The 14,158-nt window shown below is 54.9% G+C and overlaps 2 protein-coding genes across 8 annotated transcripts in view; one reads left to right on the forward strand and one right to left on the reverse strand.

Annotated features, from left to right (window-relative positions):
* The window catches only part of PPL (periplakin), a 46,501-nt gene extending 37,226 nt beyond the window's left edge, over positions 1-9,275 (forward strand). The window contains exons 15-22 of one of the 2 annotated variants that reach the window (XM_081791731.1): positions 230-408; positions 492-630; positions 1,440-1,633; positions 2,802-2,952; positions 3,699-3,782; positions 4,446-4,562; positions 5,046-5,138; positions 5,782-9,275. In XM_081791731.1, coding sequence (XP_081647857.1) covers positions 230-408; positions 492-630; positions 1,440-1,633; positions 2,802-2,952; positions 3,699-3,782; positions 4,446-4,562; positions 5,046-5,138; positions 5,782-8,442 — 3,618 coding nt within the window. In that variant the 3' untranslated portion in view covers positions 8,443-9,275. Of the gene's footprint in view, positions 1-229; positions 409-491; positions 631-1,439; positions 1,634-2,801; positions 2,953-3,698; positions 3,783-4,445; positions 4,563-5,045; positions 5,139-5,778 lie in introns of both variants that reach the window. The other variant, XM_060648369.3, reaches the window with a different exon arrangement.
* A 794-nt stretch (positions 9,276-10,069) lies between these two features.
* UBN1 (ubinuclein 1) overlaps positions 10,070-14,158 on the reverse strand; it is a 38,829-nt gene continuing 34,740 nt past the window's right edge. For 3 of the 6 annotated variants that reach the window (XM_060648376.3, XM_060648374.3, XM_060648377.3), the window contains exon 17: positions 10,070-11,649. In XM_060648376.3, coding sequence (XP_060504359.1) covers position 11,649 — 1 coding nt within the window. In that variant the 3' untranslated portion in view covers positions 10,070-11,648. Of the gene's footprint in view, positions 11,650-13,951; positions 14,042-14,158 lie in introns of all 6 variants that reach the window. The other 3 variants (XM_060648375.3, XM_060648372.3, XR_009614791.3) reach the window with 2 other exon arrangements.

Raw genomic sequence — 14,158 nt, forward strand, 5'->3', positions numbered from 1 at the left:
CACCTCATGGGGTCGCCCCCAAAGATGGATGAAATCATCCCTGTGACGTGCATGGAACAGGAGGTCTGTTGTCACACACCCTGCGTCACAATTCCCCGGGGTGCTCATTACGGGCTGGCTCCCCAGAGAGGGCTCAGGCTTCCTCAGCTGCTTCCTTTGTCCCACAAGGCCCCTGGAGGGAAGGGGGCTGCTGGGCTGTGGCCAACTTCAGGGGCTCTGGTCCCCACAGAACATCACCAATGAGCTGCTGCGGATCGAGCCCGAGAAGGCACGCAGCACGGCTGAGTGCCAGGACTTCATGCAGGCCCTCCCGGGCAGCGGAAGCGTACCTCTGCTGAGGACCCGGGTCGACGACACCAACCGCAAATACGAGCGCCTGGTGCAGCTGCTGGACTTGGCCCAGGAGAAGTGTGTGGTGGGCGGGTGGCGGGCAGGTCGGGTGGGACCGTGGAGCCAGATGGGCACCCCTCACTTCTGACCCGTGTTGTCAGGGTGGACGTGGCCAACCGCCTGGAGATGAGCCTGCGGCAGGGCTGGGAGGCGCTGGCCGAGTATGAGACCCGGCTGACCCAAGACGACACGGTGCCCGAGGGCAGCCGGGCCCTAGACAGCAAGAGGCAGGAGCTGGTGGTGAGTATGGGGACAGGGGCCTCGGGAGCCTTTCTCTCCAGGTGGCCCCGGCCTGCCAGCTCTGAACAGATGGGGACGGAGGCCCCGAGTCTCAGGGCAGTGAGTCCCCAGGTTTTGAAAGGCTGCGGTGTGCCAAGTCAGAAGTTGCGGCTGGAGAGCTGTGGCATAAATCCCAGCTTCTCCTGGGACCTGCGTGGCTTGTGGAAATCAGGGGCCAGTATCTGCATAATCCGCCCAGATTTCCAGGATCTGTGGGAGAGCAGATCCAGCCTGAGGGGCCCGCATGCTCTGGGAGCGCGTGGCTCCCCCCACCCCCAGCGTCTACTTTACCTGCACAGTTGCCACGGGGCCACTTCACATGTCTGCCTGCCTGACTCCTGAGGGCACACAGGTCCGTGGGCCCTTAGGAGGCTGCTTATTCACACACCAGTCCACAGAATCCTCGCTCTGTGCTGAGATTCTCACCTCAGGGCCAAGGAAACTGGCTCAGACAGAAAGCCTCTGCCCAGGCCTTAAAGCTGGAAAGCAGCTGGCCACTCTCGTCCTGGGCACATGCTGCTTCCTGCAGGGTTTTCACACGTTAGTTTTTCCGGCTTGTGTTCCCGGCGACAGAACAGAACGTTGCAGAGATGACCACCACGTTTAATGAGAAACACAGAGGCAAAACCCCCGTCCTTCTCCTCCCCACCCCCCACCCAGGCTTCCCACCCCCAGAGCCAGAGGCCTCAGGCAGTTTGGGTGGTGCTGCCCTGACCCCCACCCCGGGGCTCTGACCACAGCGCCCACCTTCTGCCTCTCCGCCCCGACAGGCTCTGGCCTCCGCGCTGCAGGCCCAGGAGTCCCTGCTCGGTGATGTGGAGCAGAACTTGCAGGCAGCCAAGTGCTGCTCCAGCTCCCTGGCCAGCCGCTTCCAGGAGCACTGCCCCGACCTGGAGCGCCAGGAGGCCGAGGCGCACAGGCTGGCCCAGCGCTCTGACAACCTCCGCCAGCAGGTGGAGCTCAGGTGAGCAGCCGTGGCCAGGCAGCAGCCTCCGCTGAGCTCGTGTGCTGTGAGGCTGCTGCAAGTGGTTTGCTTTCTCGATTTTCTCATTTTGGAAAAAGCAATCCATCTGCACAGTAAAAACCTCAAGGTGATTACAACGACCAGCCCCGACCCCAAGGCAGGCATGGGTACCATTTTGTGTACACTTCCAGAAATGTTCTTGAGGAGCTGGCAGGCGGGGGGTGGGGGCGGTGACATCAGTGACAACACAGCACATACACCGCGTCTTGCTTGTTCCTGTCCTACGTCCTGTTGGTCTCAGGAGTCCCTAAGTGTGACCTCCTCTTGTGTCTCCCGGAAGAGCTCCTGTAGAACAGATCCTGCTCCCGCTTCTTTCGGTGCTGGGTACAGTTCACCAGGGGAGCAGCCATGCAGGCCTGCAAGCGGCTTTTGTGTGTCTCATGTTAACTACAAATTCAGCCTCTTTAATTGGTATTGGACTTTTCTGGGCCATCTGCCCTGGGAGGCAGGTCCAGTAGCTTGTGTCTTTTTCGAGGAACTTGTCCATCTCATCATGTAGTTGAATTTAGTGGCATAAAATTGTCCTTAATACTGTCTGATTTTTTGAGGGGATGTCCCCCGCCCCCATTCCTGATGTTGTACCTTTCCTCATTCTATTTGTATATACATCCTCGCTTTCCTTCCTAATTCTTCTGAGGTCTATCAATTCACTGCTCTCTGTTGCTCTTCTCTTTCATGGGCATCTGTTCGTTATTTCCTACTGCTGCTTAGGTTTGCTCTTCTCTTTTTTTAAAAAAATATTTTTTTAATGTTATTTTTGAGAGAGAGAGAGAGAGAGAGAGAGACAGAATGAGAGTGGGTTGGGGCAGAGAGAGAGGGAGGCACAGAATCTGAAGCAGGCTCCAGGCTCTGAGCTGTCAGCACAGAGCCCGACGTGAGGCTGGAACTCAGGAATGGTGAGATCATGACCTGAGCCAAAGTGGGACGCCCAACCGGCTGAGCCACCTAGGTGCCTCAACTGCTCTCTTTTCGAGCAATGTTTAGGTTATTTTATTAGGTTATATTTGATCCCTCCTGCTTTTAAAACATGAGCAAAGAGGACTTCTTTAAAAAGAGACAGGAGGCATCTTCTGACTGCGGCAGAGGCCTGACAGGCTTTCCTCCGCAGGGCCCAGAGCCTGCAGAACGCCAGGGCCGCGTATGACGACTACCGCAGCAGCTACGACCACGTGCTCCAGTTCTTGTCCCACATCCCCAGCTATGAGCCCCAGGAGACAGACACCCTCAGCCAGATGGAGACCAAGCTGAAGAATCAGAAGGTAAGGCGGTTGCCTCCGTGTTCACAGGTCTACAGTGGCATGGGGGCTGCTGGAGATCGGCAAGGTCCCTTAAGACCTTGGCCCTGTTTGGCTGCCAGCACCTAACTCTGAGAACAAGAATGGCCTCGCTCCTGCCTCAGTGCCCAGCACAGGGCCTGGCCCAGAGTGGACAGTCCACATAGGCTGGCTGAATGAGCAAATGGCTACAGCAACACATGAGGAGCCCTCGTGGTTAAAAAAAAAAAAAAAAAAAAATCCCGTTTCCAAAGTTCAGAGTCCTGGTTGGCTGGAAGGCAGCAGTGTCTTGGGAGTGAGGGACACAGGACCCCAACAGCCTAGATTCAAACTCAGGTTCCAACCCTAATGGCCATGTCCTTGTGGGCAAGTCACTGAAGGTGACTATGCCTCAATTTCATTACTCGTAGACTGGAGATAATGATAGCACTTACCTCACAGGACAACTTCAAGATAAAATGAGATCGAAGATATTAGAAGAGTGCCTGACATTTTGAAGCACTCCGTAAATACTGGTTTCCTGGCAAAGACAATGATCTTCCTGGCCCTTCTTCACAGGGTCAGAGAATTGCCTTTTGTGACAAACAACTGTATACAAGGAAGCCGTTCATGAAACTTTGTACTACAGAAGTTGAATTTCAGATTCTGAGGAATCCAGCTACTCTGTCAAGGGTTGTTTTTGTTGGTTTGTTTCTTAATTTTTTATTTTAAAAGTCTCTGTTGTTTTACAGAACCTGCTAGATGAGATAGCAAGAAGGGAAGAGGAAGTCCAGAAAGTCTGCACCTCCTCCCAGCAGTACCAGCAAGCTGTCAAGGTGAGCCGGGAAGCTCCTGCTGAGTGCAAGACAGCAGGGCCTCATCCTGTCAGGAGAGCTGGACAGAGAAGGGCTAGGCCTGGGGGTGGGGAGGGGGGGGGTCGTCCTCGGGCACTGCAGGCAGCCCTGGGAGCAGGCACAGCCCTTTAGGAAAACAGTGTGTCCCAGACGCTGAACACCAGAGAAGGGATTGCTACTGCTTGAAGCAGTAAACAGGGAGAATTTATCCCAGAAGGAAAACAAAACAACAATGGAGGATAAATAAAAATCTTCGTAGCAGCAGCTATTATTCACAATAGCAAAAGAAAAAAACTAGAAATACCCTACACGGCCGATGGATTACGGAGTCAGGAAAGGAATAAAGGGGATCCGAGGCAGCAGGAGAACCGGCTCAAGTGCTGTGGGGAGAGAGCAGAGCGCCACACTCGGGGCCCGGAGGGGGCTCCATGTGGGGCGGGAGGGCACTGCGCGCCTTTCTGTCATGTCCTGGGTTGTTGAGGGACACAGCTCTGGACAGCCGGCATGTAGATGGTTGTCAGCACCTCCTGGCCGTTACTACAGTACGCAGCCGTGCAGACCTCTGCAGTCCGCTACTAGAGGCAGAAGAACACTTCTGTCTCTACTGCGGTTGTCTGCCCTCCACCATGTCTCTCTCTCACCCAGGACTATGAGTTAGAAGCAGAGAAACTAAGGTCCCTTCTTGACTTGGAGAATGGAAGGAGTAGCCACGTCACCAAGAGAGCCAGGCTCCAGTCCCCCGCTGCCAAAGTGAGGGAAGAGGTGAGCGGTGCAGGCGGGCCCTGGGGGAGGCAAGGCACACAGGCCTCTGAGATGCACCCCAACAGGGAAACGGGGCTGAGAGCCCTCCTGGGTGCTCAGTAAGGTAAGACAGGTTTGGTAAGAACAGATGGTAGACTTGTTCTCGGGCAAGTGATGAGGATATACCTGGAAAGACAGCCTGCTGCAGGGATCTGGGAGGCTCCCACAGGACTCCTCCTAAGTAAGTACACGTGGAGAGCTGGGGTTACTTCCTTCCGCGTATGAGTAAGTGAAGGCTCCGAGAGGAAGAGCTGCTCAGGGTCATGCAGACTTTCGCCTTCATGCTCTAAATCCAGTTCCTCCACCAGCTGAGACTATAGTTCAACTCCAGGTAGCAAGAGACCAGAAGCTACCCTCTATCCCCAAATGCCAGACTTTTCAAACACGGTCCAGCTCGCTCCCGCTCAGCCTGTTGACTCCTGTTTGCTGACTGCTCTCCCGTAGGAAGCGGCTCTTGCTGCCAAGTTCACTGAAGTTAACGCCATCAACAGACAGAGGCTTCACAATCTGGAGTTTGCCCTGAGTCTCCTGAGACAGGTAATGGATCTCCTACAGGTCAGACATTCTACTTCCAACTATTCCAGCAGGTAAGAAATGAGGCTCATTCTGCTCCCACAAAACAGTCCGTGAACTGGTGGCAGTGTCCCTGGCTATCGGACGGCACCAGCGCAGGTAGTGGCCCAGCCAGCGCTTCCGTGAGCACGAGAGCAGCACGTATTCCATCCAGCAAATATTTGCTGGGTCCCCAGGGCAGGTAGCTTGTTTTCAGAAGCCCACGTCTGTCTGTCCATACAGTGGAAAATGAAGCAGGGCCACCGTGGAAGCCTCTGTCTGTACTGAGTGCACCAAGCAGGGTGCAGAACAGGGGACGACCGCTTGTGTAGAAAAAGAAACATGTGGCATGCACTCAAAAGGTACGTCTCAAAGACGACAGCCTCTGGGAACAGGACCGGAGGTGGGATGCTCTGCCGTGGTCGTCAACTACTTTACTGTTCAAAAAACCTCAACTATTTGTTTCACCATCTTCTAAAGTAACCCAGGAACTCAGTGAACTCGACACCAAGGGAGCCTCGGGTGTCACAGGGTCTGACCTTTCCATGGGGGACTGAGGTGCGCCCCGACCAGGTGGGAACAGGCCAGGCCGCGCGTTAACCATGCACTGTCTTCTCCTTCTCAGCAGCCGGAGGTGGGAGCAAGCCACGAGACCCCGCAAGGTAGCACCCCGGGCTCCGCGGTGGAGGAGACGTGGAAGGTACAGAAGGAGCTGGAGGAGGAGACTGAGCGGAGGCAGCAGCTGGAGAAGGAGGTCAAGAGCGCCCAGCAGGAGATCCAGACCCTGCAGAATCGGAGCCCGCAGGAAGCGGTGGTACAGAAGGAAGTGCTGAAGAAGGTGCCGGACCCCGCACTCGAGGAGAGCTTCCAGCAGATGCAGCGGACCCTGGTGGAGGAGCAGCACAAGAACCAGCTGCTGCAGGAGGAGCTGGAGGGGCTGCGGCTGCGGCTGCGTGCCCTGGAGCAGGAGACCAGGGATGGGGGGCAGGAGTACGTGGTCAAGGAGGTCCTGCGCATCGAGCCGGACCGAGCCCGGGCGGACGAGGTCCTGAAGCTGAGGGAGGAGCTGGAGGAGCTGAGGCGGCAGAAGGGCACCCGGGAAGCAGAGGCAGCCCTCCTGCAGCAGCGCATCGCGGCCCTGGCCGAGGAGAAGGAGCGGGCCCAGGAGAGGGTCACCGAGAAGGAGGTGGTGAAACTGCAGAACGACCCCCAGCTGGAGGCAGAGTACCGGCAGCTGCAGGAGGCCCGGCAGCAGGAGGGCAAGCGCAGGGAGGAGCACGAAGAGGAGCTGAGCTTCCTCCAGGACAAGCTGAAGAGGCTGGAGAAGGAGCGGGCCATGGCAGAGGGGAAGATCACAGTGAAGGAGGTGCTCAAGGTGGAAAGGGATGTGGCGACCGAGAGGGAGGTCGGTGACCTCAAGCGCCAGTGTGAGGACGAGGCTGCCAAGGCTCGCACCAACCAGAGGGAGAAGACTGAGCTGCTTCGCAAGATTTGGGCCCTGGAGGAGGAAAATGCCCGAGTGCTGGTACAGGAGAAAGTGCGGGAGATTGTCCGGCCGGACCCCGAGGCAGAGAGGGAAGTGGCCAACCTCCGCCTGGAGCTCGTGGAGCAGGAACGCAAGTACCGGGGGGCCGAGGAGCAGCTGAAGAGCTACCAGAGTGAGCTGGAGGTGCTCAGGAGGAGGGGCCCCCAGGTAGAGGTCAAAGAGGTGACCAAGGAAGTCATCAAGTACAAGACTGACCCCGAGATGGAGAAAGAGCTCCGGAGGCTCAGGGAGGAGATCGTGGACAAGACGAGACTTATTGAAAGGTGCGACTTAGAAATCTACCAGTTAAAGCAAGAGATCCAGTCCCTGAAAGACACCAAACCCCAGGTGCAGACCAAGGAGGTGGTCCAGGAGATCCTCCAGTTCCAGGAAGACCCCCAAACCAAGGAGGAAGTGGAGTCTCTGCGGGCCAGGCTCTCAGAGGAACAGAAGAAGCAAGTGGATCTGCAAAGAGAGCGAGCCTCCCAGGAGGAGAAGATCAGGCAGAAAGAGGAGGAGCTGTCCCAGGTGAAGGAAAAGGTGGTCCAGCAGGAGGTGGTCAGGTACGAGGAGGAGCCCAGCCTGCGCGCCGAGGTGAACGCCTTCACCGAGAGCATCGAGGTGGAGCTGCGGCAGATCGACAGCCTCCGTGGGGAGCTGCGGCGGCTGCAGCGCCGGCGCGCAGAGCTGGAGCGCCAGCTCGAGGAGCTGGACCGCGAGCGGCAGGCGCGCAGGCAGGCCGAGCTGGAGGTGCAGCGCCTGAAGCAGCGGCTGGCCAACCTGGAGAAGGAGGAGGCGGAGGCCCGGGAGAAGGTGACCCTCAAGCAGAAGGTGGTGCTGCAGCAGGACCCGCAGCAGGCCCGGGAGCACTCTCTGCTCAAAGTCCAGCTGGAGGAAGAAAGGCACCGGCGGCAGGTCCTGGAGAGTGAGCTCGAGACCCTGAAGCAGCAGCTCGTCAACCTGGAGAAGATGGAGGTCAAGGAGAAGGTGGTCTTCTCTGAAAGCGTCCAGGTGGAGAAGGGCGACACTGAACAAGAGATCCAGAAGCTCAGGAGCAGCCTGGAGGAGGAGAGCCGGAGCAAGAGGGAACTGGATGCAGAAGTGAGTCGGCTGGAAGCCAAGCTGTCGGAGCTGGAGTTCTGTAACTCCAAGTCGTCCAAGGAGCTGGACTTCCTCAGGGAGGAAAACCACAGGCTGCAGCTGGAGCGGCAGAGCCTGCAGCTCGAGACCCGGAGGCTCCAGTCAGAAATGGAAATGGCAGCAACAGAATCCCGAGACCTGAGAACCACCAGCACGGCGGACTCGGGGACGAACCTGGACTCCAGGCTGTGGTCCCTGGAGAGAGAGCTGGACGACCTCAAGAGGCTCTCCAAAGACAAAGACCTGGAGATCGACGAGCTGCAGAAGCGCCTGGGCTCCGTGGCTGTCAAGAGGGAGCAGAGAGAGAACCACCTGCGGCGCTCCATCGTGGTCATCGACCCCGACACGGGCCGAGAGCTGTCCCCAGAGGAAGCCCATCGGGCCGGCCTCATCGACTGGAACATGTTCGTGAAACTCAGGAGCCAGGAGTGTGACTGGGAGGAAATCTCGGTGAAGGGTCCCAGCGGGGAGTCCTCCGTGATCCACGACAGGAAGTCTGGCAGGAAGTTCTCCATTGAAGAGGCGCTGCAGAAAGGACGGCTGACCCAGGCTCAGTACGAGCGCTACGTCAACAAGGATATGTCCATCCAGGAGCTGGCCGTCCTGGTGTCCGGGCAGAAGTAGGCCCAGCCCGGCCCTCCACCTTCTTGGAAGCAGCCAGCTGGCCAGCTGGCTCCCACCCAGAACCACTGGGTCTTCTCCTCCGTGGCCCTGTGCGGGCTCTGAACCTGTGCAGAGCTGAGCCCATCACCCAAGCCCGTCACCCAAGCCCTTCTCATGGTCATGCACCCTGGGTGAGGGACCCGCTTCATCCTCTGATGATCGGACAACCACAATGCCCCTCTTCTGTCCCTTTTCCCACACATTTCCATCAGTAGACTCTTCGTGTGACACCTGGAAACGACCCAAAAAACTAAAGCCATGACGACCGAGGCGGACGAGCCACTCCACGCTCCGGCCTTCACACCCCACGTGGAGGCGCCCCAGGGCAGAAAGGCCTCCCTTCCACACACGTGTAGGTATACCAACGGACTGGGCCCCTCAGGGCTGCCAACCTGCACTCGTGGCCCCCCCCCCCAGGATTCTGGCTGAGAGCCCACTTTCTGTCAGAAGCCTCCGGGTGACAGAGATCTGGGCTCTGTGCCAGAAGAGGCGCAAAGAAACCAGAACAGTGTATGGCCTTCGGTGCTAGAGTGAAGGTTAACTGTCAGCCAGACTGTCCACCATCAGAAAATGTATTGTGGTTCTCAAAATATTTTCATGATGGACTGTGTTGCTGTTAGCCTTAGTTTCAGTGCCTTACAAGTCTTGTGTGTTAGCTCACTGGTATTTGGGTATGCTACACATTTGATTCTTCACCAGATGAATTTTATGTTCTATCTCACGTATTATGGAAGAAAATGGGATTAGGGATTCTATTTCTAGTGCAAAATAAACACCTGGGTGGCTTGATTCTATCTTCATGGCGTTTCTTCTTTTGCATGCGAAGCTTAATTATTTCCCCTGCTCCTCTTGGCTTTTGGCCAAAAGGGATATTCCACATACACCAGCTCTTAGGGGAGGAAAAATTGGCTCAAATATGGTAAAAAGAAGGAGAAATGATGTTTTGGAAACCTTGAAACAATTTATTGAGTTGCTTTATACAAGATTAACAATTTTCACACCACCCCCCAACACCAACATCGTCGCGCCGCACAAAAGCCACAGCCCCTCTCACACCTAAGGAACGGCTGCTCCAAGGAAAGCCCCGCAGCGCCGCAGCCCCAGACCCCGGGGAGCCCGCTCTGCCAGCCCGTCTGCCCAGCCATGGCTGTTTAGGTCATTCACTCTTTCATTACCACAAATAAAGCATAAAGAAGAAAAAGAAATCTCGTAAACTCCCCATCAAAGAAACGTTTCCCTGAGGCAAGAGGCATCACTAGATTCCTAAAAATGAGGGTTTTCAGCTCCAGCTGCACACTCAATGGTACGTGGGGAGGAGGGTGCGAGCGCTGCAGGGAAGGGACCCTGGGTGTTCTTGGGCCGAGAAGCCTGGAGAGTTCCCACTGCTCAGTGTTCACGGAAGGCCTCTGCACGGCTCTGAGCTCAGCGATACAAATCTCTTCTTTGGCTCTTTTGCTACTACCTAAGACTACTCTGTAAACAAACTGGAAACCCAAGTTGCAAAAAAAAAAAAAAAAATAATAATAATGAAGGGATAAGGAATCCACTTATCCACTTTAGCCAGATGTGAAACACGTTGGTTCTTACATTAAAAAAAAAAAAAAAAAAAAAAAAAAAAAAAATGCAGAGGCCTAGCCGGATAACTGAGTGAGGTCTTGCCCCGCTGGAAACGGGGCAAACCTCTGCATAACTGTGAGTTACTGAGCACTGTACCCTGGAAGGCAGGAACCAAGAGAGCTGCCTGTGTCTCCACACAGGTGTACATTCTGAGGAGGCTGTTGACTCTTAACATATTTGCAATCACTTAGCTGAAGCAGTCAGTTCAGATAGGCCTTGTGGGACACACTTCACAGGACAGGCAAGTGCCCTAGACATCCGTGTGAAGCAGCCGCTGGCTGAATGCGCTCCAGGGCCGCTGTCCTGGCCTGTCTCCGGCGCGCTCTCCCAGCTCATCAGCGCACCGCCCTCAAGTCCGCGCACAGCCCTGCTGCCCGGAGAGCCCCAGGACGTCAAGGCCTGTTTCTACATGGCAGATGCTTCACAGGGGCCTGTTCCTGCAGCTCTGCCTGAGAATGGTTTCTAAATAAAACAAACTGGAATGTCTTTGACTTGGAGCCCCTCATATCCTTGGCCCTCAGAGATGAAGGGCTTTGGGGCTCTTCAGTCCACCTGAATGAACTCTGAAAAAACAAAACGGGGGCCCTGGCTATACTGGGACCTGGGGTCTGGGGGCCCAGATGACCTTCAAGTCAGGATGGCAGATTAGGATGTGCAACTGTAAAAAACTCAAACTGGCTATGTCTTAAATACAGACATATCTTTTAAAAAAGTCTTCATCTGAAATCCACTCAGAAGGCCGAATGGACGTGTGTCTAATTCTGCTCCACCATAAAGGCACTGGAATTATGTCTTACTAGAATATGACATGTATTCTATCCAATGCATTAATGGTAATGATGAAATCTGGACCAAAATAAGTGTCTTTAAAAATCCTGTCACAACTGTTGAATCTACAAAAGTCTTTTCTCTGAAAGAGCTTCATTGTCATGTTCAGCAGAGAAGCTGGCCCCCAACACAATGAGCACACGTTAGGTGTTCTGAGTATTTTTCAAAAAGACAAGGTAAGTCTCCCAGCTGTGTGTCAGCCTGGGTTTTTGTCCTGTTGAGCACACAGCCTGAGGATGGGACGGACACCATGACCATCGGGGATCCCACTGTGGCCAGGGGTCCCTGATCAGTAGGGCACCAGGAGGTACTCTGACCAAATGCCAGGGGGTCAGGCAGGTTTCAAACAGGTGCGCCCTGCTCTGCCCTGACACCACAGCTTCGTACAAGACCCACCACGCGCCCCAGCCCAGAGCTGCCCCTCCGACGATTGTCCATGACAGAGCCACGGGGCCCGGGGCACCAGGCCAGTCAGTGCCTCCACAGAGAAGCCCAGGGTTGCTCCCCTCACTGAAGGCACATCACAGTGCCAAGAGACGCTCCACTCAGCACTCACACCTTCGCCAGAAGGAAACCAATTGGCAGAAAGAGCATAGTGATTATCCAGTTTCTGAGACCTACTTGGTCAGCTTCCACCCAGACCTAAGTGAGTCGGGCCTTTCCTCTGCAGAGGTCACAATTTCCGTGGTACACCAGGCCCTTTTCCATGAAGCTGAGAAGCATCTGGAAAAAAATAAGCAAAAACAACACAAGCCTTTCAGGATCTTGGATTCCCTTAAGGCGCCAACAACAAAAATTCAAGGGGCTCACTTAACTAGCAAAAGCCCCTGAAAGCTGAGTGTTCCAAGGCTCAGACGAACGCAAAAACCCTTGATGGAGGCTGAGTGCACTGCTGCTTGCAGTAGCCTGCAGTGTGCACGGCACTCGGAGCACCAGAAGGCAGGGGCCCGACGCATGCCTGCCACGGGAGTGCGTGTGTTCTCGGCCGCCACCAAAGTCCCCTGGCGGGCTAGGCTCTGTGTGAGGTCCCAAGACTGTGCTGCACTCAAACAGCTATGAGACTCTCTCACCATCAGAATCCTCAGGTCCTACGAAACCAGCTCAAGGGGCTAAGAAGCTAGCGTTCCGAGTCTGCACGGGAAAGAGAGCAAAAAGCAGACGCAGTCACACAGCTTTCCATTTACAACCACTCAATGGAATCCTCCAACCTGAAGAAGGTGTAAAGGAGACAGAAATGGAGAAATGGTACAAAAAAGCACTTTCCCTTTTTTTTTTTTTTTGGCACTGAAAATACCACAGGCCAACAGTCATGTTTCCAATGGCTCTTAAATTATTTTCTTTGTTTCAAAGTGTGACGTTCCTGAAAGCAAGCAGAGGCAGGACTATCTTTCAAACCTAGGTCTTGCCTAGGTGGTTCTGTGACCCCGCATTACCCTGTTAGCTACAGTAGCAGCCACCAGTTTGTGAGGTGAGTCCCCTGCAGCTACCGCTTCCCTAGAGGAAAACAGAGCCCTTGTTCACACAGGCTTAGCCCCTCAGTTCTTTTCTCTAAAGAAGCAAAATTTCCACCTTACAAATCTTCAATCCATTCTTACAGGCAAAAGCCTCCAGCATTCACTAGGAATATGTCAGCCTCGGGCCAGGGGGTCAGGGACCCACAGCAAACGTGGAGGAGCTTACACTCAGAAACATCAGGCCACAGGCATGCCCAGCCAGGCAGCTCCCTAACTCCCACCCCGGTACCCGCACACCAGGGCTACCCCAGCCTCAGCATCCTGCAGAATGGCTCTCGCCTGACCGGTGCAGCCTCCCTGGTCCCCTCTGGAGTAGGTCTAGCATAATAAGAGCAGGAAGCCAAAACCAAGACCTGGTGAGCCTGCGCACCAGGGTCCCATGACGTGTACTCAAGAATCAGGTTCCAGCTGCCTTCTCACAGCAATACCACACCCTTTTCTGAAAACCACTGCTCTATGGAGATGAAAAGCAGGAAAAGAAAAGGAACACTGCCCAGATGTGTTCCTGAATGTCTGCTTTCACCCCTGAACTCAACCGAAGGCTGCTCCCTTGGGCACACTTTGTGGCAGCACAGGTAAGGGTCCCTCCTAAAACCTCACCATTGGACTCTCCCTTTCACATAAAGCTTTAAGCACTTTTTACGGTGCCTGGGTGGCTCAGTCAGTTAAGAGTCCAACTCTTTTTAATTTTTTTTAATTTATTTTTGAGAGCGAGTGAGAGAGTGAGCCCACGTTGGGGAGGCGCAGAAGTGGACAGAGAGAATCTGAAGCAGGTTCCACACCATCATCACAAAGCCTGATGCGGGGCTCAAACTCACTAACCATGAGATCATGACCTGGGCCAAAACCAAAAAGGGAGATGCGTAACTGACTGAGCCACCTAGGCACCCCATTAAGCCTCTGATGCCTGATTTCAGCTCAGGTCATGATCTCAGGGTTCATGGGATCAAGCCCCGCATCTGGTTCCATGCTGACAGCAAAGAGCCTGCTTGGGATTCTCTCTGTCCCTCTCTCTCTGCCCTTCCCCCAGGTGACTTTCTCACCCTCACACTCTCCCTCCCTCCCTCCCTCTCTCTCTCTCTAAACAAACAAGCAAATAAAGCCTTGAGAGCTTTCTGTTAGCTGCAGCACCTGGAAGGTAGAGCAACTTAACTGAACACTTTTCAGTTCCCCAATTAACCCTTGGAAATGAGCACCAACGTAAGCACCAAGTTTCGCTAAGGGAATTCCCCTGCTTTGAATACAGGCCATCACTGCCTCCCCTGTGAGCACACAGGGTAAGGCCGACCCAGTGGCAATCCCAAGTGGAGAATGAGGGGAAATTCCAAAGTGGAAGCCTATGTTGATCTCTTGGAGTCCCCAAAGAGCCAGAGCCTTCAAGGACAAACCAGGACAACACAGTGACAACAAGTAGAAGACACTGAACTCCCTGGCAGCAGACAAGGCATCTGAACGAGTGGAGAGCAGAATGCCGCGTGGTGCGTGTGGCACTCTGACCACCTGGCAATTACCTGGCAGACTCTGCGGGACGTGAGTGGACACGGCAGCGTGTGGGAGAGGCGCTGCACGGGGCGGGCTGGAGTGCAAGCCAGCCAGGAGACCTGAGAGAAAACAGGAGGGGAGAAAAGAACAAAACACACACATTGAAGACAGGAACAGAAAAGATGCTTCAGTGGTCGAGAGCCCAGACAACCTACTAGACTGGTTCTGGGTCAGAA

This window comes from Panthera onca, chromosome E3 (assembly GCF_046562875.1).
Source record: "Panthera onca isolate mPanOnc1 chromosome E3, mPanOnc1 haplotype 2, whole genome shotgun sequence".
Taxonomy (NCBI): domain Eukaryota; kingdom Metazoa; phylum Chordata; class Mammalia; order Carnivora; family Felidae; genus Panthera; species Panthera onca.